Source organism: Syngnathus floridae, chromosome 12 (assembly GCF_059516105.1).
Source record: "Syngnathus floridae isolate MCC-2025c chromosome 12, RoL_Sflo_1.0, whole genome shotgun sequence".
Classification (NCBI taxonomy): Eukaryota; Metazoa; Chordata; class Actinopteri; order Syngnathiformes; family Syngnathidae; genus Syngnathus; species Syngnathus floridae.
The window spans coordinates 6,623,773-6,648,650 of NC_142424.1; the positions used below are offsets into that span (position 1 = coordinate 6,623,773).

At 39.2% G+C, this 24,878-nt stretch overlaps 2 protein-coding genes and 1 long non-coding RNA gene across 5 annotated transcripts in view; 2 read left to right on the forward strand and 1 right to left on the reverse strand.

Moving 5' to 3' along the window:
• The window catches only part of prag1 (PEAK1 related, kinase-activating pseudokinase 1), a 32,081-nt gene extending 14,287 nt beyond the window's left edge, over positions 1-17,794 (reverse strand). Inside the window, exons 1-5 of one of the 3 annotated variants that reach the window (XM_088391564.1) lie at positions 17,740-17,794; positions 17,013-17,139; positions 13,500-13,597; positions 1,013-1,110; positions 295-400 (exon numbers count right to left, since the gene is read on the reverse strand). The gene's annotated coding sequence lies outside the window, so the exon portion shown is untranslated. Of the gene's footprint in view, positions 1-294; positions 1,795-13,499; positions 13,598-17,012; positions 17,140-17,739 lie in introns of those variants that run through there. The other 2 variants (XM_088391563.1, XM_088391565.1) reach the window with 2 other exon arrangements.
• LOC148389857 (uncharacterized) lies at positions 5,860-7,987 on the forward strand. The gene is made up of 3 exons (XR_015861616.1): positions 5,860-5,917; positions 7,486-7,575; positions 7,660-7,987. It is a non-coding gene; the product is annotated as an uncharacterized LOC148389857 (long non-coding RNA).
• On the forward strand, positions 15,080-22,182 carry tmem38b (transmembrane protein 38B). The gene is made up of 6 exons (XM_088391566.1): positions 15,080-15,518; positions 19,180-19,336; positions 20,140-20,324; positions 20,434-20,521; positions 20,724-20,841; positions 21,520-22,182. Exons 1-6 carry the CDS (start codon positions 15,410-15,412, stop codon positions 21,739-21,741), a joined length of 879 nt encoding a protein of 292 aa, XP_088247692.1. The 5' UTR covers positions 15,080-15,409; the 3' UTR covers positions 21,742-22,182.
• The last annotated feature ends 2,696 nt before the right edge of the window (positions 22,183-24,878 follow it).

Sequence of the window (24,878 nt, forward strand, 5' to 3'; positions counted from 1 at the left end):
TTTTTGCAGCACTTGTCCCTTTTTCACAGGATGAATTATTCAGAAGACATTCATCTCAAATTCAATCCGGCGAGGAGTAGGTAGAAGGTTTTAATGCAAGCAGCGACTAATTGACTTGTAACGATGGCAGCCATTATAGAGATCGCAGACACTTGGCCTATCTCCACTACGGAGGACAACCCCAGAGAATTCCCATTGGAGCGACTTAATCAAAGCGATTAGAATTTTATTAATAGCTTGCTACTGGCAGTTTGACTCCCGTGTGTACGTCCTCGATTGTATGTGTGTGTTCACCTCGGAAAATAAGAGTACAGAAAAATGCTGCGTCCTCCATCTCGGTAATCCTTTTCTCCGAGCCGTTGCAACCTTGAATGTCTCGCTTCACCCTGGAAGCCCTCATCTGGAGGATACAAAAGCGATATATCCTTGCCCTTTCATTATATTTTTATTTCTTTTTCAACTTCACTTGGTTGTTACAATGTGCTCCAATCTTAACATATAGAAGTGCAGGTTCATCGAGCCTGGTCACACGGCGTGGTGACCTCTCACCCAACGACTAAGCGAGGAAGGTCACAACATTTTCTCGGGGGTTAATTAACAAAGCAGGTATTGTGCTTCTTTTTCAGTCCACTTCACCGTGTCACTTGGCATCAAGCACAGAAGGACCTATAAAACAAAACAAAAAAAACTAAAGCATCCTGACCTGACACCAAAAGGTATTTGTTTGTTTGGCCTGCATGTGAACGCTCAGCACTTGCTTGAACTCTGACTTGTGACACGATCATGGACACACTTGTGTTTTCTGTATTTACTGCTACAAAGACCCTAAGGACAGGTTTACAAAGCATGTGAAGGTGACCCTCCTCTGCCCCCCTCCCCACGTAACCGTAGCCTTCTGAGAGCCAGACAGCAGCTCGACCCACCTTAAAGCCACCTTCACAATCCTTCCCTGTCGTTCTGGGGTTGCCATGGGCACACCTCACATGCACAAACAAAACGCCCACAAACCCACCCAATTATTTTTCTTTATCGCCCACCCGGTGTCGAATGACAATATATCTCTCAGCCTCCATTGTCGCATTCCCGTAGCTGCCCGGACAAGCTTGGATTCTGAAAGACATACCAAAGAATACATTTCAACATTATGAGGGACACCATTGTTTCCATGTACTTAATAACACAATAATTGCAATTTTCTCAAGAGTTTTTGGCTGCTTGTTTTGTTTTTTTGTTAATTATGTTAGCGGGACTCATTTGACACTTCAATATACTATGCAGGAAACTCAGAAAAAACAAAATTGGTCCTTACCTGAGAACATTTTTGCTTTGTTACGGCAAAAACAAAATGGCCGCCCTCTAAGATGGATAAAACCTAACACATAGTATTGTATCTCAAATTTTGACCTTCCCGCTCAAGTATTGCTTGTGTTATTCCAGTGAAGGCAAATTGTGTGTAAACTGTGAAGCTTTAGCAGGTGCCCAATTCGTGATTGGCCGCATGATTTTGGCAGCCCCCAATCACCCTGGTCGATCCCACCAGCCACTTGCTGCCATGCCAAACTACTTGACATACACAAATACAAACATGAGCGTTCTCACTTGAACACACACACACACTCGCACACAAATGCAAACACTGGGGGCCATCTGCCAGCTGCATTAGCAGTCTACAGATGTCCGGGTCAGAACAGGTCTCAGATATCATAGCCAGGGGGAGTGTGTAAGTGAGTGTCTTGTTTATATTTAACACATAAACTACGGAACTTTAATACATAATAAATAATGATTAAATGGTTGAGATTTACTCATCAAGCTACAAGGATTTACTGTTTGCTGACAAAAATGTATAAAAAGACTATATACAGAATTTAATTATTGTATTATTTCATATATCATAATGAGTGTTTTGTGTATGACAGTCATTTAACGACCACTGTCACATGTGCTGTTTTCAAAAGCAGAACTTGATTGTGTTGACCTTTTCTGGCTTTCACTTCCACTATTGCACGGCTTCAAAGACTCTAATAGTCTCTTTGGCAGATAATAACAACTCACTAGCGCAAGTTAACTAGCGTTGTGTGTAGCGTGTGGTCCACGTGTCAAGGGCATTTTTCAGTGATGAACCCAAGCGATCGACGTGTGAAGCCAAAATGAACAATAAAGCTTTAATTAGACCAAAGCGGACAAGTTGTCAAATTACGAAGGAGGGAGAGGGTATCATAGGATGCCAGACAAAGCCCCCCTCACATGTGCTGCCTGAGGCGGTAGAGAACATATGAGGATGAGCAGCGTGTGAATCACACTTGTTTCCCAGACGTGATTCACCCCCCCTCCACTATCATACTTGTTTTTAGCTCCTCCACAGCCCTCGAATGACCTCAGGTCAAGTCACGCTAAAGTGAACTTCATAAACAAATACATTCATGTGCATGGTGACACTGGCTCATGGAGTGTTTTTATTTAAAATTTGTCTTTGGTTGTTATGAGAATAATGTATTGGCACCTGAAAGTATTAGAAATATGGTTTTAAATGGTTTTGGTGTGTTTTTATGTTTTGGTTGCTTACTTTGCTAACATTTAAAAATAGGTGTGAAGGACTGTTTACACAGCATAGTTTTAAGTTGCTATGGATGTTTGTTATAATAACTGAAGACACAAATACTTTCAAAACCAGTATGAACGTTTGCCATGTCGTCTGCATGTCTGCAAATCGACCGCACAAATTTGAAATTCCACACTGGGTTGTCAAAGTCGTGCGCTGACGGGTGAGTTAACCAAAGCGGTGAGGACACCGAGGTCGAAAAGTGTCTGGTGATCCAAAACGATGAAATATGTAAGAAGAAAAGTAGGGTGCACGACGTGTTGTGTTGGTTTCGCATTTGGATCTCTGAAACGGCATCAAAGCCAAGTTGCCGGCGCATACTCGAGCAGACTTTTAATGAGGCTTTTTTTGTCTTTCCCAGCCAGCGTTGTGCCCAGACCTGCTCTACATGCACCTCATCTGCATTCAAGTCAGCCTCATCACGTATTCATACATCGCCGCTGCTTTAATGACCCTCACTATTGGCATCATTGCAATCATCCACATCATGCACGCCCTGCTGGAAATAGCAACTACATGTATTCCTTCCACAGATATATTTCATAATATGACTTTAATGAAGTGGACGCTCTATTGAGTGTCTGCTTTATGATCATAATTACTTTTTAATAGCGTCAAATCGAGGCTGTTTGTCGTTAAGCATTGGGAGTACTGCTGGGTTTTGTTGCACAACTTTTCTGAGTTTGTGGCTCATTTTGGTTTATTTTCGCTTATGCAAGTTATTGCTAAACCTCAGACATATGGATGTCACGCACTTGATGATATGACATCGCGTGACTCCATCTTTCCTGGCTCAGACAGTGTGCTGGAAGTTCATTTACATCATAATATGACACACTGTGGCTCATTTAAAGTCCTTTTTTACAAACTGAGATCAAATGTATTGGTTTAAATCATTTATTTGTTTAGATTATTTATTGATAAGTAAAGTTTACTTTGAAGATTGAAACTGAGCCATTAAACGTTAAAATCATTTATAATGTAACAGGGACACATCTGGCACTTAGAGGCTTTAAGACACTGACAGTCAAACACACAGTCACACGGACACACAAAACCGCAAGTTGTTTTTTTTTTTTCAATATTATGCAGGAGGAGGAGGAGGCGTAAGGAGAGAAGCACTGTTCACTATAATCACTCAGACGAGTGAGACTTTGCCTCAGGGGATTTGGGGAGAAACGTTAACTCACCTCACTTGTCCGTCTGCCCAGAAGATTACATTACCGGACAAATGAATTTATTATCAGGCACAAAATGGAGGCCAGCTGTTATGGTGCCTTATTAAAATAGCGGGATGAACAATTGTGTATGTTGCTGAAAGAGATGGAGTGATGAAATTGAAGTAGTTTGACATGTGATGCTACTAATCAACAGCCACTAATGATGACAATCAATCAAGTGTTTGTACAGCATGAATAGTTGGTGTACATTGCAAATTGTCTCAGTTTGATCAGTCTGGTATGTGTGATATTATTGATATTAAAAATTCTACTCGCCAAAGGTTGTGAAATTTGTATATTGTACAACGCAGATTGCGTTTGTTTACATGAGTGCTGTTAACGGTCGTGGCTAATAGATTTAGCCTACACGCTAGCACTCAACATCATTGCTAGCGTAAAAAAACAATATTCAATATTTAAAAAGGTGTTCGGGAAAGCCACCTGCAGTTCTATATTTAGTGTCAACAAAGATATCTAAGAGGTTTTAAGAAAAATCTGAAACAGAGCGGAACAGTTGCTAGTGTAAATATTGGGCAAAATCTTAACAAGATAGAAAAGATGTCAGTCGGTGGTCTGGAAAAACTCTTCATCTGTGTTTTTCCGCTTGACCAAAAAGTTTGTTGTTCTAAGTAAGCACCTGTTTGGGTAGGGTGGGGGTTGTGGAGGGGTTTTAACTAGAAATTCCAGTCTGGTTCTTACTTAGTGTAGCTTGTCATGTGTTGACAAAAAAGCCACAGGTGCAGCTTATTTTTTTGCTTTAGTACTCTGGCAGAAAAATGGTCAGTTTGGGGTTTCATTCATTCAAATGTTTGCCTACACTGAAACCTTTGTTCTCACGTTTAAAAAGAGAAGGGGTGGGCTCGGGGTGGGGGTCCCGCTTCAAGAATTAGCAGCCCCAGTCAACCATGACTGTATGCATTCTTAATTACTGGAATTGCTGACATACTCCATAGGGGAAATGTAACGTTTTTTGGCAGGAATAGGTTAATGTGCTATATGAATTGGATGAGAATGTGGGGGTGCTTTTTCTGAGCTTTTCTCTTACTCAAGGGGGAGTTTCAAGGGCAGTATTCATGAGCCTTTCTTATGGATGCGGCTCATGGACCTGTTTTATATGCCTCGGACACTGGCCTTTCACATGGTTATGGCCCACTGGCCCTGTTTATGTGACTTTTTTTTCCAATGGTCCTTTCTCTTGACATGGCTCAAGATAGCATTATGAAACGATGTATTTTATAAAATCTAAAAGGGTTTTTGGGGGTATGTGTAAAGTCTTTCCCTATGTGTGGTAATTAAATGTTAGCTTTTGTGTCTGGATTTGCATATAAAGGACTTTCATGGATCTTTAAGATGGGAAATTGCACACTGATAAAAAAAAAAAAAGGCACGCACACACACAATAACTGATGGTGGAATGCGCTTGGAAGTAAAAAAACATGATGAAACATCCCATCTTCCAGGTTACAACCTTTTTTTTCTCTCCTTAGACCAAAGAAGGAGAGAAAAATGTCGGTAATGGCCCATCTCCCCCTTAAATGACGCATAAATCACAGAAGGAGGGAAATGAACGTATGTCTTGCCATGTGTTTTCATGACCCTTAACACACCTTTTCATTGGTGGCGTCTGCAAAATGTGCAATGATATCACCTTCTCTAGCATGTGTGCATTGTGTAATCACGTATGTCTTGCAGCGGTATTGCTTTTGGATTCGTGATTTACTGTTAGCACTGACGTTGGAATAATGTATTGTGTACCTAACCACGTGCTACACGAGTGATGTGCACGCATAGATGGGAAAAAAAAAAAAACGTAATTGCGCAATCTTGCGGGCTTTGTGTCTCCCTGGTGTTGAATTATGCAGTTTCACACGACAGATGGGAGCATGATCATCAAACAACGGCTGGTATGCATGTAAGCATCTGTTTTTGTTTGCATGCTTGTGAGCACACGTCTGCACTTTCTTCTTGTGTGTGGGAGTGTGTGTGTATTTGCACGATAAAATCGTTGTATGAAGTCACTTGAATGGGACCCCTTGTTTAGAACAGAAGAAAGAAGTTGATGAAAATCTCCTGTAATAATGCCAATTGGTTGACAGTAAGTATGAAATCATTTATTGCTACAAAAGCATACAACATTAAAATGGAATTCTAAATGACATAAAATATACAAATAATGAAATGTCAAATATTGGTATGCGGTTTAGTAGTAAGGGTCTAATAAATAAAGTAAAAGAAAATCAAAGAATCAAGTGACTCGGTGAGAATTAAAAACAGATCTAAATATAAATATTTGGAATCATAAGTAATAAATCCCATGAATTGATCATAAATACTGAATAAAAATATATAGAGAAATCTACAGTAGTATGAAAACACCATTATAAAATATGTGGCTTACTATAAATAAACGTTTCAGCACATATTCTAATAAATAATTTAGAAGAATGAATAATACAAGATAAGTTAATGCATATTAAGAGTAAAGAGAAAAAAAATCTAAAGCTTAAAGTGTCAAGACGTTATTTCCCATGGGTTGAGAGTAAATATTAAATGTTTAACTATTAATGATCCATATATAATATAAATTGACATTAAAGATTAAAGTGATGAAAAAGCAAAATACCTGTCCTCATAATTCTCATAGGATGAGGATTATTAGTTAAAATACAACATAATAAATGGACAAACAGATTTAAACACAATATAAATGTCAATAACAACAGATTTGGAAATCCTGAATTTAAGTAAGATGACTATCAATATAGTGCAATAGAACGAACACGTGAATATGTAAAGCATAAAATACAATATCTATACAATTATAGAAACTGACATATAGAAAAATTATTATAAGCCCCAAATGCTGTATCCAATTAATCAACACATGGGTCAAGACTGAATAAATTATAGCGTAAATCCTGTAACTAACTAAACTACTGTACTAGTGTTCCTTCGGAATGGTGACATAATGGAGCTGTTGTCTGTCTACATCAGACATGCTCACTTCTCACATTTTTCCTCTTCTTTGTCTCATTAAAAGGATGGGGGGATCCTTTTTGTAGATTCTACCCCCCTTCCCATCTCTTCATCTGTGCTTCCTCTGCACCTTTCACTCTTAGATTTTCTCCATTTCCGATGACAAATGCTTTCTCTGCGACGCTAACAGCGCAATTTCCCTCCAATATGAGCAAAGCACAGAAATCTCCGGAGAGTGATGTCGTCTCCCATCATGTACTGGGCACATACGCCAAGAGTGATTCACAATAACTTGCTTTCTGTTGTATTGTATTAATAGTGATGGTATAATATATGCACAGTTAATCTCTTCCCATACGTTCAGGCGCAGTTTGTCAGTGCCACAAAAGCCTTTTGTGCACTTCCAGTAAGGCCCAACAAGCTTTGCAGTTCGAATAGAGTGGGAGAGCAGGGTGGGCAGTGGATGAGTAAAAACGTGGGGACATTTGTGTGAGAGAGGGAAAAAAAAAAGCGGGCAAAGAATGACCAGCTGATTAGTCATGAGCAACAAGTGAAGTTTCTTGACCAAAAAAATGGCTAAATTACCAAATAAACTGCTGATTCCCAACCAGCACACATGACTCTTTTTCTCATCTTCGCTGCCAAAAATATAAACACATGCTAACCTTTCATCTGATTTTCCTGCAGGAAGTGCATCTGTCAGCAGGACATCCTTATTCATGCCACATCCGGGTCACATGATCTGTTTTGCCCAATAAGACATGTGGAAGTGCTGAGGTCCCTTTTGAAAGTCTTTTGTCACATTTGCAAACATTATTCCTAATCAGTCGCCATATGTGGTCTTCTCTGCTGGTATTTTAGACCACCATCATCATCTGAGGGTTTTATCAGCGTACCCTTCCTGCTTTTCAGCTGGCAGAGGAAGTGAAACGAGAGCCTCAACTACACTGCTTCCTGTCTGCCAGATACCAGCAGGTGTAGGTTACTGTGTTTAAAGGTTCGCTTAGATCATGCCCACGGGAATGTACGCCATAAGCGCCTTTTACGCCACTCTAGAACACTCCCTTCATTGTTCTAAAATAGCGGGTGGGCAAATCTATGTTGCAAATGCCTGTGATACACACTTTTACTTCATATTGTTTTAAAAAAAATGGCTGTCAAAGGACTTGGAATTAAACTGAAATGACTCCTGCTCATTATTTATTTATCTTAAATTAAAAAGGGGAACATTTAAAATAATAAAGATGATTTCATATATTTAAAAAAACATTTATGACAAATAAATTAATTTTAAATATACAGAAAGTACCATTAAATATTACAACTAATACGTGAATAAAACCATGCACTAAAAATAATATTTACTATGTACTTGCTAGCTCAAAAATTAGCTTAGCATTCCAGTAGCAGTAACTACAAAATACTATGCAATATTTTTAGCTTTGCTTTTCTACTGGTTAGCATTTTGCTAAATAACGTCTGTACATATTTTCATCATCACTCAATAAATGATTAAGCCTTTTTAGGATGTTCCATGTCAAGGTACAGTGAAATATTTTAGCATGCTAAGGCAGATACTCCAAAGTGGATCTGTCAATGTGCACTACATTATGCATGTAAACTATCTATGTAATCAATCTATGTAAGCATGTATTAATGGCTAACATATTAGGACAAGGTACATTTCCTCTCTTGAGTCAGGTTTTTAATATGAAAAGAATTCACACGTGGGGAGCATTCTTCCTCAAAGCCAAGATCCCTAAGGCCCGCCATGACGAGCCCACCTCAACATGACACCACACGCTGGCACCGAAACCTGACTTGAAAGTGTTGCCTTGCCCTCCAGACAGACACGCAAACGCAGGAAGAATGCAGCACCAGCCGTGCCTCCCTTCGAGAGGTAACACCTGGGGAGGTCGAGCGTCAAAGCAGCCATGACAGATCCAGCTGGCTTTAGCATCCTCCCACCGGTCTGCTCACATCAATTTGATTAATAATGTCTGTGTTTTTATTAGCTCCCTTTTGTTGTGTCTAGTTGTGTTGTAAAGTAAACAACAACAAAAACAATAATTGCCGTTGAGTTGCGAATGAGTAGCTGCTGTAAGTGCAAGTACAGTTCAACTAAAATCCCCACTGAATTTATCTTACTTTGCTATTATGCTAACATCATTATTCTAGTTGTATACTTATTATCTGAATTAAATAAAATGTGCTTGTTGCACAAAAAAAGCTATGCAAAATGCTAAAAAGACTTTAGCCATATTTATCTTCCAGAAAATCGTTATAGCGTGTTTATTATCTTTTTTGCCTATACACAAACAAAAAGGAAATATGCTGCAACAAAGAAGCAGAAAACCTTTACATGAATGGGTTTTTATCCATGCAGAGATGAGGAGGAGAAAAAGTGTGTGCACAAGCATACGGAGGAGCATTGAAGGACAAAGCAGATAGAAAAAGAGATAGACTGAGAGGAGGAGGGTTTAGAAATGATTGTGTGATTGTGGTGGAGATGAATGCATGCCTGAGGGGAGACAGAATACTAATTCTGGAGTCTTATCGTTGGCACATGCTTTGGAAAAAAAAAAAAAAAACACGCTGTATTCCCTCACAGTGGAATTCCAATGTTTTTATTATAGTGGACCTTGAAGCTAGTCTTTTAGCTGCGGGCAAAATGGACAACAAATAAATCCAAACGACGTCTTGCTTTGTCTTTTTCATGGCCGTTCCTTAAAATGATTGTCAATCTTTGATGCCAAGTTCTCCCCACTTTAGATTATGTAGGCAACAAGATCAAACTGTGTAGGATACCTGATTTGAGTTTGGGGAAAATCCCTTGTATAAACCCTGGAATTTGAAAGGGTACTTAACGTTTTGGCAAGTGAGTGTATATTAGCCTGAAATGGATTTTCAAGGCCCTTTTTAGCCGTTGGTTTTTTGACTGAACTGCACTTCCTGGCATTCTTCTACTTCCTTCCTGTAGACAAATACGAAAGGCTCTCTCTTGAGTCATGCCAGTATCACTCTGTCATATGAGAAAGTCTCGACCTTCCATGCGGCGCCGCCATTGTTTTGACACAGGCTGACGTGGGCTGAAATGTCAGCGACATTCCCCGGCCAGATTTTTAAATGTTAACAAAAGGTGTATATTATCAGTGCAGAGCAATGATTATATTTATTTGTGTGCATACATAAGAAAGTACTACGTCTATATTTAACCAATAGCCAATATTAAGCTGATTCGACATTTTTTTTAATTCTACCTGGCAACAACTGTGATACATATTTTTTTCATTGCCCTGAGAGGGGATTTGGGATGGAGCCCTATCTACTCTGCCTAGCAACAGATGTGATTTTTTTTTCATTGGCCTACAGGGGCAGCTCACATTGATTGAACCTTCTGAATTCTGCCACAAAGACAACCAATAAAATGTATATTATTCTTTATATTATTTAACATTATTTTATATTTATCCATCCATCCATTATATGAAGTGCTTCATCTTCACAAATGTCCCACCAAGGACATTCCATATGTGACTTTAACCTTAAGTGTTTTTATCTTTTCAACGAGCTGTGTTTTTCTTCATGGCTTCATCTGTGAGCAGTCATGCAGCCCCACCCTGGTAACTTGACCCCCCCATCCATCGCTTGGTGGCCCCTGCCCCCTCAGAGTTATGAAGAGTGTCGAGCCTTGAGAGCAAAACCATTCCCTCTGGGACACTCTGGAATAGCTCGTGCGGTGGGAGCTGATTCAGCATTCTGCAGTGTCCCCTTCCTTTCTCCTACCCTCCCCTCCCACCCGCTCCCTTCCTGCAAAGACACTCCCAAACTCTCTTATCGCTGCATTTCTTTTCCATCTATCTTGGCATTGAGTGTTCAAGTTTTTTCATAGCGGTTCATTGCAAGCATTTTAGAGAACAAAGAAGCCTGTGTGCCAGTGGGACAGCAAGATCAGGAAAACAAAAATGGGTCAAAGGATTTTTACAAATTAACCTGCATGTACACCCAATGCAATAAATCCAGATATGAAGTGGATAAGGTACAACTATCATAAAACACTGGGGCTATCAATCTGATTGGAAATGGGATCCATTGAATTGGGAAAAGTCAAAATGTTTAGATAAAACAGTGTTTTTATATTTCAAAAAACAGAAAAAAATGTTTTGGATAAAATGTTTTGAAAAAAAATCCTCGAGTAATAAATGTTTTTTGGACAGCAAAAATTATGCCATTATCATACTTGTTTTACTCGGGGCCAAAGAATAAGAGAGATTTTTTTTGGGCGTGTGGTTTCAAACTGGACAAAAAGATTCTGGCGGAAAGTAACAAGAAGGAAGGATATAATCAAGGAGTCTCGGCCAACATCATATTGATTAATGAATTGATTAGGTCAAGAAGAACTTTAAAAGTGATGCTGCCGCAGGCCTGAATAGACTGTCAATTGTCTTTTATCAGCCCTCTCGTCTGGGAACAAGAGTCTAAACGATAAAATCTATTTTGAACACCCTCCCACATCCGGCCCCCCCAACTTTCTCCTTGCTTGAACGACTACGTCAGCTCTATGGATAGCCAGATCAAGCCCCTATCTGTTGCTGCCCTCTTTTCCATACCTCCTATGTACGTAGCATCCGTGTTTAGCGATGGCGTGAAGGGTTTGTTTACATGACAACGACCTTGTGAAAACAAGAATGATTTGTTTACATGACAACGACTTTCTGAAAACAGGGATGATGTTCCAACGTTTTTTAGGTTCCCTGTATATTTGTTAAGAAGACAACAAGACAACAGGAAAAAATTGCATGCTTGACCCTCCACATTGTCAAGTATACAAAAATGTCCATTCGAACTATAGGCTGAACAATTAATCAAAGTAAACTCGAAACTATACTTTGTTAGTATATATGAGCTGCTGCTTTGGTTAGCAACAGGTATGTTTTAACTGTTTACCCATAACAATGTCGCAAGCAAAAACTTGACCGAAAGATCAAAATGACATCACTGAACCATTTTCAGTTGGGAGTGGCTTTATGTAAACAGTGTCTCAACTGAAACCATTGTTAAAAACACTCGTGCACACCCACGTCACCAAAATAACGGCTGGTGTGTGTGTGTATATGTGAGCGTGTGCCGCTTACTCTCCTCAAAAACATGCCCCGGCATGTCTCCTAGGAATGCCTGTTATGCATTGTGCGGGGAATTTTTGTTTTCCACACACCAATTTATCTACTCAAAATCCCAAAAGGTCATTGCCTTCCGAGTTTATCCGCCACATCAGTGTGGGAAAAGAAGAGAGAGAGAAAAAAACCTCTGGAATGTCTTCTTAAAGAGACAGCTCAAATACATAAACAAATCTCGTCCTCCACAGGTACTGAAGCACATAATGAGTGTTTTGAATGCACTGGCCCTTGTTTTTCACTGGGAGATAGCAGTGTGTGTGTGTGTCTTTCCTCATCAGTGATTACACACAGTGAGGGGCGCCAATCACGAGCAATTATACTCAAAGGCGAAGAGAGTCAAGAGCAGCATTCCTCCTCAGCACGACAAGTGCTCAAGTCAACCTTGATTAATACCGACGTCTGTCTGCAGCATGACAACGAAATTTGCCTCCCCTCAAGTGCAAATACATTTGATTATGGCATACAAACGCCTTCTGAATCCCCATTGGCAAAGCTTCTTGGCATCTTCTAGAGGTTTTTTTTGGATCAAGGTCCAATGCCAGATAATTAACACAAAAGAGCAAAAATCTCCAGAAGGATGTTAATTTGAATTGAAACTGCTAAAATAAAAAATAATAAAATAAAATTCAATATAGTAGTTATTAAATAAATTAAATATTCATCCAATTAAGAGTTATTTTAAAAAAATACATGCAATGCAAATGTAATTATAAAATTTTATTTAAACATGATTTTTATACATCAGGGGTTTTCAACTGGTTTTGTCCAAGGGACCACCAATATAACCAAGAAGCAACTCGGGGCCCTCTCGTGGAAACAAATTGCATATCTTTTAAATTTAGATTAAGATATACAGCCTGAATTATTATTGAATGAATTATTATCTGTTAACTGCAGTGACGTTTAAGAGCCTTAGGGTGTCAGTAACTAGTAACGCAACACCTCCCTGTGAAACGTCTTCAGTTTTATTTGAATGATTTGCCAAGAATGAGGAGTTGCGGTGGAGATGCAAACCACCTGGGCCAAGGGAACTTGTTCAACAGTAATTCAGTTTCATCTTTATTTTAAAAGCATTGTATAATTAAAGGTACATTTGTTTGGAACAATATAACAATGAAAACAAAAACAGTTCACGATAGTTGAATTTAATAACGGATCGAGACATTTTTCAAAAGCTTTTCTTTTTTTGATAATGACTAAAATGCCTTTATCAGTTCTTACATAAATAGCTTAGCATTGCACTCCCAAAAAAACAGTGCTTTAAGGCATTTTCACATTTTCTTTTGTATGACTTAGTAGTCATGCGGCACACCTTTAGTGGCGCCATGCGTTAAAACGAACAAGAAATTGATGCAATTATTTTATTCCGTGGCTGTCTGTGTCCTTTTGTTGAATGTGTTGCATCAATTATACCTAGCAACAAGAAATTCCTTACACCTGTGTTTTTGTATGTACGTATTATGTTGCGTAAATTGGATTGAAAAGGTGATTATGTGAATGCGAGAGTTGTCTTTTGTAGCTTACCTAAGCGGTTGGTTCCCCACCTGTTTTCCATCATTACAAAGTCAAGAATCCTCCCTTCAGTGCAAATGAATGCTTAATGCTGCCAGCATGATATCAAACTGTGGAAAGAGAGCATGTTGTTAGGTTATGATTTGGTTATGGACGTAACCGGGGCTCAAAATAATATGGATATAACACGATAATGACGTGCCTCAAAGTGTGCGGTGGGACAGAATGCGCTTGAAGATGCTTGTGTGTAGTCCGTGTGTGTGTGTAATTCATGTGTGCGCGTGTGTGCGTGTGTGTGTGGCCCTGGGGGTGCCAGTTTATTCCGGCCAGACCCAGAGGCGGCCCATGTCCCACATACAGTATATGTTGTGTGCCCGAGGCTGAAAACAACAATCTGAGTCGCTGACTCACTGCACTGACCTTCCATGTGCATTTCACTTGGCACGCCATTCCAAGATGTGTGTATACTAAAATACAAGCCTCATATATACATCAATGGACCACAAAACAGATTTCTCGATTGACTTGTTGATGTATCAGGGGTCACCAATGTGGTGCACACAAGCACCAGGTAGCCCCCAAGGACCACAAAAGCTGCCAGTGGGCCTGTTCCTATAATAGCTTGGCATTGTGGTTTTCTAGGATCGAATAAAGTACTGGATGTGATCATTTAGGAATGTAAACACTGGCAGAGATTTATAGAAATAGGACTGCATATTGATATTTATCAGTTTCATAATTATTGTGAGGAATCAATGACATATTCAGCGTCTTTACATAAAGTAACTGAAAAGACCATTAATTAATATGCATACCGATAACATGAAAGAAGTTAATATTATTGGTAATGTTTGAATAATCAGTAACCAAGCAGTAGCTCTCTAGCATATGAAGCATTGGATGTTTGCTGCTCTCTAGCGGCTAATTGGGCACAGTACAGCTTTCTTCAGAAATGCTTACCTGACAGAATATTTTTTAAACGCTACAGTTGACAGAATGTTTTTTAAACGTTATCTTAGAGTTGAGTAATAAGATGTAAGTGTATCACACATATTACTTTCAGTGTATATATAGTGTGTATATATAATTTTGGCACATTTTATAGTAAATATACCACAGTTTAGAAACGTTAAAGATAATCTGAATTTAATCAGTCCCCAATGTCTGCGCTCTTCTGCCTCGATGATATTTGTGGACTATACATGGATGGAAGAACAGAACAGAATTATATATTGTTTTTTTGTTTGTTTGTTTTTTTATTTTATTTATTTATTTTTTGAATTTGTTAATCCCTGACAACTAAAATAATGTTCTTTTGATGGATAGAAATTACAAAATGTATCAAATCTGCTGACTTTTGCTAAATTGTTCATGTCGGTTTTATGGTTAGAAAAGAGAGATGAAATATTGTTGTTCATTTGTTAAACTATGTCAATCCCGTTAAATCGATTATGGCAATCGTATCAATAGTCATATTACTCCATGTAAACACAAGCATGAAAGGGACTCGTGGCGGAGGTCGAGCCTTTGCCACTTCCCGACACCTGATTGGCTCAACCTGCTCCCTCTGAGCCAATTGCAAGGCAGCTCTTGCTCTCGCTCCTCCTGCAGCATCGCTACTATGGCGGAACACGAAGCAGGAATTCCGTTTTATGTGACTATGACAGCACTGATCAACGGCGCCACCAGGGGATGAACACCGTGGCTTCAGAGCCGACCTGTTGCCCGCTGACAAACGGCGACCTCAGTTGTTCAAATTTACCGCTGCCTTGAGTGTAATTTTGCTCTTTTTTGTATTCCCGCTTTGGCGGAAGTACATCTGTGTTCAAGCTAAAGCGCTCACTCAGATGTTTCGAGTTGGACTGGTGCCTTGTCTATTTTTTTTTTAAACATTCTAAGTTATAGAACTTTACGGGTAACTTATGGATTCTTTGGACGAGCTGTCTCATGGACTGGCCAACTTGTCCATGTTTCCCTTCTTTGACACGGCGCACTACATCGTGTCGGTCATGGCTCTGAGGGAGCAGCCAGGTAAGCTCAGGTGTGCTTGGCATCCAACCGCTGGCAATATCCCAAACTTCTCTTAACAGTCAATCAGTGGAGCAATTTGACTAATTTCCTTCTTGCAAAGCCTGAAACTTAATCGCTGTCAAAACGAACGTACTTGCGCGTGACCTGTAATTACCAATTTCTGCCTCCAGGCTCAAACATTACAATGCAAATACAAAGATAAGTGTAAATATTGAAAATATTATGCAATGTTAATCCAAGGTCAACTTAAGAGCAGTTTTAAATATATTTGCGGTTGTGGTTAATGACGTCATTCATCACATGTACAAACAAAATTGTACCAAATCGCATTGAAATACACGACATAATCACAGATTTGTGACACACCCACTGGACAATCGTTTTAAAGTAAGCTTCTGATGTAGCAAATATTGAACAAGTTAAGCATTTAAGGAATGGACAATATAATTTTGTGAAAATGTGGCTTATAGCAGCACAAAACTTTGAACTCCTCAAGATGTTTTGAACTGCTCAAGATATTTTGGAGCACAAAAACAAGTCAACTAAAAGTCCTGGAGTAATCAACATACCTAAGGATGGTTTAAATTGCCTACTGTTGCCACAAGATGGATACATTTTCAAATGCTTTCACTTGAGCACAAAAACAGGCACAAGGGTCTAAAAAAAAGTCCTAATATTCAACTTTGTGAATGGCAAACCATAACTAAGTGGATATTGAGGTTCACTGTTCACTGACAAAGAGAAACATAACTTTCTTAGTTTAAAATGTCACAATGAAACACATTAAACTGTCATCAAACTGTTATGAAATACTAAGACTAAACAGGTTAAACTGTCATCAAACTGTTACGAAATACTAAGACTAAACATGTTAAACTGACATCAAACTGTTATGAAATACTAAGACTAAACACCCTAATTGTGTCTCATTTGAGAACAAGTTAGTACAGTTATGGACTCAATAATTATTTGAGGTGAACAATAAAAGTAGAGCTACATTTAGCAAGTACAGACATGTTAGGACACTGGCTGATAAAAAAGCAGCAATAAAAAAGAGCATGTAAGCGACAAATGCTTTCATTGGACAGCGACTAAAGGGCAACAAGAAATTTGCAGAAAAATGAGAATGTGTAACTGTGTCAAATGCAAGCGTGTGCCTTCTCGTTGACGTTATATCACAGTGCTAATGGCGTAAAGAACAGGTGGACTTGAACTGAGTTCATTGTCGTCAAGTTAGCGTGGTCTATTTTGGAACTTGCCTCACAAAGCATCCGAGCGCCTGTAACCTTTTCACCCATTGTTCTTAACACCCCACTATGACCATCTCAGTTTACAAGTGACACCGTTAAGATGGAGGTTAACAAATGCATCACATGTAAAAATATGCATGTGACGTAGTAGTGTCATAAATATATGCGGTGTAATAAAACAAAGTCAACATTCAAGAAGACTATATTCTGTTCCCAAAAAGGAAAGGAATGCCTTTGGCCATACCTCGCTTCCTCTTTCTCTGCTGTATTCATTCCTCCCTTGTCTTGACTGCACGCACTCCAATTCCTGTGAGGGACTCCTGGGGGTCCTTTCCTCAAATAGTGGCTGTCCCACTAATGCTGTTTCTCAACTGTTAATAAGCCAAGTCACATATTTCATATTAGAAAAATCTCATGGCACACCACCTAAAAAATATTTTCACCAAAAGAATACTCAAATGAAACCTGCCTTGTGTTTTTAGTCTTGAATTATCTTAGCACGGCATCTGTAATGATGTCTAGTTTGTCTCCGCTTCAAAGTCTCGTTCTTACTATTTCTTTTCAACTCAATTTGAGTTGTACACGTTAGACCATCGAATAAATTGTGCATAATTATCAACAAATCAAACTGCTTCATTTGTATTACTGTGTGGATTAATAGGAGTGAAAGGCAGCTGTTTAACACTGTTTAAAGGGAAACTACTATTACTACTACTACTACTACTACTACTACTACTACTACTACTTTGGTAACCAACACTTAACTAACAAGGCTAATCAACAAGGCTAATTTTACCCTAGCTTGCTAGCTCGCTAGCTGTTAGCCACGCACATATACTACATATTTGCTGTCCATTCCTGACAATAAACAAGTCTTTTTAACATATATTATGTTCATTGTACAGTAAATATTGCAGTTCAAAGTATCAATTCATAATTAGCTGACTAGATTTCCACTTAGTTTTACTTACCAAGTTTGAAAACAGGAGGAGGGAAAGTACACTGACTCAACAGTGGAAGTGCAGGTGTAAAGGCGGAGCTTAATTAATTTTAATAAAAAGTACATTAAGTAATGATTTCTCAGAAATAGCAACTACTCTGGACTATATTTAAATCTAAAAATGTTAAAATTACTATATGGGACTTAAAATCAGCTCTCAATATTGAAGAGATGATTTTACTTAGGAATTATTAAAATTCTGATGTATATCTCCACAACATCTTGATATTACTTTAACCTGTCATGCCATTTCTACGTTCTTCTTTACAAATAATAATTGTCATGTTTTGAGCACCGCTTTTATTTGACATAGATTTTACTATATAGGACCACTAAGTGTAAAGGCTTCCCCCAACCACTGTTGAGTAAATAAAGGCCCCTGGCCACTATTAGGCTAGCAAACTCGTTTCTTGCCAAAGTGCTGTCACCAGCGTTTATTTTGCAACGACTGTGTGGACATTGGATTTATTTGAGAGGAAGCAGGCTGCATGTGAAGGAAAAAGAGCAGTTTAAAAGTCAACGTAGTGATGCATCTCTTCCGGCTAGAAGTAAGCAAAGATAAGGTTTGTTATGTCGATTGGAGGGTGTGGCAAAGATCTTGCAAAATCCAGATATCAGCAGTTAAAGAGTTGAAGAACCTGTGTGGAGTTTACCCTACACCCTCTGTAGAATAAATCTGAGGTTTAGTTAATCCAAGTTTATCGCTGATTCTCTTGCAGTCTTTAATCTCTGGTTAATCCAGATTACCTGAAGGGCTAGGCAAGTGCAACAGCCAGGTCGAGCTGGGACCGAATGGTCTAACAGCAATGTCTAGAGCAGGAGTTCTTAACCTTTTGACCTCTCGGTCCATCTTTTCTAGAACAAAGTGACTGTTTAAATATTTACACTGGACTGGTTAGATTTATCCCACGGGTTTGATGTACAGTATAAAGTCCCAAATCAGATGTATTAGCACAACAATTAATTATAGTTTGTGTATACTAGCAAAAAAGGCACTTTAACTGATGAAAAAATTGATGGCGATGTTCAACCTTGTTTATTTTGGATTTAAAAAAAACAAAAGAATGCATTCCTTATTTACAGTACATCAGGTATGTCAAATAGACCTATGATAATAATTTGGCATTATCATTCTGAGATAATGATGGAATAAATTATTTCTATTTTATTTGACATTATAGGCTACTTGTGTGATGTTATTCTGTGTTAGACAGTCACAAGATATGATGTTAAATGGTGTGTAAATAGTTTTAAACTGTAAAAATGAATCCGGTGTTTGAAACAGGAGGCAGCATTGAGTAGTATTTAACTGGAGGCAATTAGCTCCTAATCCTCTTAACCACATTGTACTGTATGCTGCATTTATTTACTTGAGTCTAGTTAATATGTACTGAACTACTTTACCCTGCAGGAGCTCTGGAGGTGTCCCGCGTGAGTCCGTTGGCCTGCTGGTTTAGCTCCATGCTGTACTGCTTCGGCGGCGCCGTGCTCTCCGGCATCATGCTAGCCGAACCACCCGTGGCGCCGCTGTCCAACGGCACCAGCGTCCTGCTCGCCTCGCTCCTCTGGTAAACCTAACACAAACAACAATAAGGTCACAAAAAGAGATTGAGTTTTTAATGGAGTGGCTTCCAATTTTATAATCTGAAGACTGTCTCTCTCTGCTGGTACAACATGGAATTGCAGTTAAGGTAACGTGAGCACAAAGGCTGATGCCAAGTATGCACTGTAACTATGATGTTTGGCAGTGAATCAGTTAAGGGGGCAGGTACAGAAATTCATTTAATCAAATTTTGGGAAAAAAAGAGACAAATTACTTTAATACATTGTATTTTAGCATTTTAAAACAGGACTTCAAGATTTTTGTAAATTAAAAATATCCTGATCGTTTAAAGAAACATTCTGATACATATAAAGGGAATTTAATAAGATATATGGAAGGACAAATAACTTTACAGTTTAAAAACATCTTCACATACTTATTTGAAAACCCCAGAAATGGATTTAAAAAAAGTTTTGTTAGGGTTTTTCAGATTGAAAAATAAATTCAAAGGCCATTCATATTATTTTTAGGTGGCAGGCCATCCAGAGGACCAACTATTTGTACACGAACATAATTATTAAAATACATGTCATATATCCATTGAAAAGGTTACTTTTGTTATTATTTTTGTGTGTGTGATTTAGAAAAAAGAAAATCCCACAATTTTTAATACAGTCAAAGGTAAATCATAATGAACATTGATATATATAAAAAATAACATCAGATAGATAGATATATTTTTTTAGATTAAGAAGCAACACTGCCCCCGGCTGGTAAAAGGGTGTTACTACCACCATTGCTAACTAATGTTTCCTTTGGGGGGCTCAGGTACCTTGTGTTCTACTGCCCTCTGGACCTGGTGTACAGCTGCACGGCCCTGCCCCCTTTGCGCTTAGTTCTGTCCGTAATGAAAGAAGTAACACGCACGTGGAAGGTGCTGGGTGGCGTCACACAAGCGCGCAACAAGTACAAAGACGGACTGCTGGTCATGATCGCCATCGGCTGGGCCAGAGGTATTCAAGAAACTCAGAGTTTATCCATCAATAGTGTTTCAACACTGTGAAGTGTTGTGAAACATTCTTTAATACAAGGAATCCCGTGCCTGACTTTTGTGTCCAATAGGAGCTGGAGGAGGTCTGATAAGTAATTTTGAGCAGCTCGTCCGCGGCGTGTGGAAACCGGAAACCAACGAGCTCCTCAAAATGTCTTAGTGAGTCCTATCTTTTCAGATTTTGTGTTGCTGGTTCCTAGTTGGATGCACATTTGGCAAAATTTTTGAAATGGCCCCGTTTCGGTCAATTTGACCTTTACAGTAAAGCCTTGCATACATTTTAGTCATCCATATTTTTAAAAACGTTTTATGGATGTGTTAGACAGCAACTTAATTGATTTTGTGTGTGCTTCTGTGAAAGTCCCACAAAGGTGACCCTGATTGGGGCGGTGCTGTTCGCTCTGCAGCAGACTCACTACCTGCATCTCCACACGCACCATCTGATGCTCATCTACACCACATTCACTGTGGTCAACAAGGTCAGTCACATCTACGGATGTCATGAGCTCGGAATCTCACTCTTCGGTTTTATCGTAGTATTAATCTCACGATACTGTAATTATTTTTGTATTGTAATGAGAACCACCGAATTGGAAATGGACCTTGTGACAGTGTTTGCTTTTTTTGGGAATCCAAAAGAAAAGTTCCAACAAATTTCAGGCTGGACCACTTAAGGCCCATGGGCTGTAGGTTGACCTCCCATGCTACTTGGGGACAAAAGTATTGGAACACTAAATCGTGGTTGTGCTCCTTTCAACCTCTTAAATCTTATTCGCCTCGGCTGTTGTAAGCTGGATGTTACCCTCAGGGCGGCGACTTTTGCATCATTTCCATAGCCTTGCATCACTCGATCCTTGTCTGACAAACCCGACAGCGCCTTTCACCTCTGATTCGTCACAATTTTGTACAAAGAGGTGTTTCATCACATTCAATTGCCTTTACATCCTGCTGTTTATTTTTTTATTTTTACTTCATAGTAACGCTCTTATCAGTCACGTTTCACTAATGAGAAGCAAAGTGTTTGTCACATTAACTTATTAAGCCAATTCCACCCAACGCAGGTTTCTCAATTCAAATTTTATTCATGACATTTATTCTCTCAAGATAAAATCGTGATGGTTACACATTGTTTTATTATGTTACATATCATTTTCCAGACGAGGATGATGCTGACGGGCTCGGCGACGTCGCCCTTTGCTCCCATCGAATCGGTCCTCCACAAAACTCTCTTCGCCGGCTTCTCCCCGTACGCCGCCCTCACCGCGCCATCGACGAATAACGTCGCCAAGAGCGTGCCGACCAAAAAGCGCCGACAGTCTCCGGCTAACGGGGCGAATGGGGACCTCCGGACCAAAGATAAGTCAAAGAAGAATGCTTGACAAAGCCTTTTTTTGTTGGTGAACATAGTTGCCTTGGTGGAATGTCTTTCTTGAGCTAACTGCAATCAAGCCTGCACCTTATTTTGGAGGTACAGTACTGTGATGTTTTCAGCCCAATGCACACTTGCAGCAAAATGTGTCTTAATTTGAATTATATTTTCTATTTTATTCTGATATTAAGCTTTATCTCTATCCGGGTTTTGGGATCAATGCTAAGCACCTGAATGGCTTTTTCTGTGTGTAAATACTGTGATGCTTCCTGCAAATGCTATTTTTCCTACACTGAAAGCAGATATGATCTTTTTTTATTATATCATAACTATATTCTAGATTGTGTTTAATTTGTTTAAAAAAAAATCATTGCACTTTTGAAAACAAAGCTTTTTGATGAATAAATTGTAAGCGATCGTGTGAAATTAAATTAAATTTTTGTTGAAACACTTCACTGATTAATTGCTGGTATCAAGATTAAGCGACATTTAAATGTGAATATGTGTACCTTAAACAAAAAAAATATATAAATGGTTTATTCTAGTCCATCCTAGGAAATCACAATATGCCATCACTGGCGAGCTATTTTTAGAACAGGCCCATCCGCTACTCATGGTCCTTGAGGCCACCACATTGGTGACCTCTGATATACATGTCATGCAGATATAATTATGTGTTAACAAAATACATCATCTTTTCACAGCATTAAGTATTAAACAATATAAAATACTAATAGAGTTGTATGTTTAGGTGTGAAGATAAAATCTACGTATTGTATTGGATCTAGATTGTGCATGGGTAACCTAATATAGTGTCTCGGGAGTGCATATAGGCTGAAAAATTGTATCCTTGAAACATCAGGACCTCATGGAGGGGAAAAAAAAGCTGCTGGAGCGCATACAGCATAATACTTGTGAACTCCACTATAGAATATAGCGTTGCATCAGAGTAACATCAGCACCTGGTGCAGTGGGGGAATTCTGCAGTGAATCCAAATGGGAAAAAAAAGAGAGGAAGACAAGCAAAGATGATGAAACTCTAGAAATGATGCACCTGCCGTACATTTCAAACTCTTCATGGGTTTTCGCCATTGACTGACTCGTCAGAGAACACATCAGGGAATTTGTCATTTTTTCCAATGGAATTTCATTGACAGCGCTTTTGTTTTTGATAAAATATAAGATGAACATATACAGTAGTCAATATACATATATTTTTTGCGCTTCATATTATTTCCCTTTTAGGAGACTGGAACGTATTTCCAGTGAAAAACGGAGGTTCCTGCTCCATTCACTCTGGATGTTGCAGTGCCGGAGATGACCACTTGGTGTCATCAGAATGCATTGATGCCTATTGATGCTTCTTGACGCCTGGGAATTGACAAGCCGGCAAGCAGCTGCAGGCCGAGAGGGTTGGAATGGGGTGTTGTGTGTGTGTGTGTATGGGGGGGGGCTTTGTGGAGCTGCATGCTTGTGTACGTGTGTGCGAGTTTTCTATGCTCGAGGGGACAAATTGATAGATCTCCGGGCTTGCGAGGACGTTTGGACATAAAGAGCAAAACAATGTCCATCCTTCCATTCATTGTGATTGGGAGTGTTCAATCGTTAGAGGGAAATGGCTGAGGGTGTTTTGAGTGTTTAAAGCATGCGTGTGTGAGCGCGTGTGTGTATGTTTGTGTGTGCGACAAAGGAGGGCTATTAAAGAGGACACAAAGCTGAGGAGCTTTTGTGGTCCAAAGCGACTTGCTTGCACATTATCACCTCCACCTTTATAGTTGCTTCCTTTCTTTTCAGCATTCATACGCCAAATAACATAGTAATATTAATCCATATTTTCAGGGTTTTTCTTCTTTACTAATACTGCACTGAGTTCAAGTAATGTACATCCTAGTGAAGATCAGTTTCATAGACGTTTTGAAAAATTCAGCAGCCAAGTCTAGTTTGACTTAACATTAAATTTATCAGTAAAAAAAAAGCACCTCCTGTCATTTCAACATAGGTCCTTGGCAGCAATGTCAAAAGATGCTGCTAAAGCCTGCATCCACACAATTTTTGCACTTCTGACGATCAAAGCTTGTCTTAATCTTGAGTATTTTTTTTCATTGGTGATGCAATCGATGTCATCATTTTGTGGAAGATAAAAGGCGAGATTGGGACCACACAGGAAAAGATTCTGCTCGACAGTAGGGGAGCAAACGGAGTAGAAAAAGAAGAGGAAAATGTAATGGCCACAAGGGCCAACAAGGATGTGGCATTGCTCTCATTCACAAACACACACATACGCACACACGTGCACACACACACAATCACACACCATGCTTAGGATGGACTACTCTGAACTATGTTTTTACAATGACTCGTGTCAGGGTGGACTCAGACAGGTGCTCACTCTGAAAAATCTACCTTCTGGGGATTATGTTACCGACCAAAACAGCAGCACCTATACAAAAAAGTGTAGAGTCTCAAGTGGAAAGTTTTGGAATGTTTTGAATAATAATTCTTGCTCAAATTGACACTTACATGTGGCCACTCCCCAGTGTGATGTGCCCCTATGTTTCAAGGCCCTTTCAGAACTCATTGCTAACCAAAACAGCAGCACAGTCTCAACGGTAAAGACAGATTTTTTTTTTTTTATCAAAGGCTTGCAATCTATTTGATTCTGAAATGTGGTGCAATGTTATGTGCATCCATGTTACTTCATTTTTGCCCATTCTACCTGGTCCCGCTGCATTTTTTTCATAAAAGTCATTTTTCATTTGTTTTAAACACAACCTCACTTATAATCCTGAAATATGACACACCGTCCCTAGAAGTGGATCTTCTAGATCTAGAACATTCTACCTTCCCAAAAAGGTATACAAGGTGTTCTTTTGTTCACATCAGCATGGCCAGTGGCTAGTACATAGTGTGCTTGACTCACTCCCCCTCCTCGTCCTCCCTCCTCATCTTCTTCTTCTCCTTTCTTCCTCCACTGAGGAGGCAGCTGGTGTTTTTTGCGTTTCATAAAGGACCAACGAGATATTCTGAGACGAGAGGGTCCACGTCTGTGGGTAAACGTGACAATGGGGAGGAATGGAGTTTATTTTCCATTGTGCCTCGTTTTCATTCACGGCTACTTTTCTATCAGTCTGCTTCATTTTATTCCAA

Bases quoted from the DNA above. Each gene is read 5' to 3' on its own strand.
- tmem38b (XM_088391566.1), top strand. From the start codon at position 15,410: ATGGATTCTTTGGACGAGCTGTCTCATGGACTGGCCAACTTGTCCATG. The intron at 15,519-19,179 runs GTAAGCTCAGGT...TTTACCCTGCAG, and splicing joins GGCTCTGAGGGAGCAGCCAG to GAGCTCTGGAGGTGTCCCGC. The intron at 20,842-21,519 runs GTCAGTCACATC...ATCATTTTCCAG, and splicing joins CATTCACTGTGGTCAACAAG to ACGAGGATGATGCTGACGGG.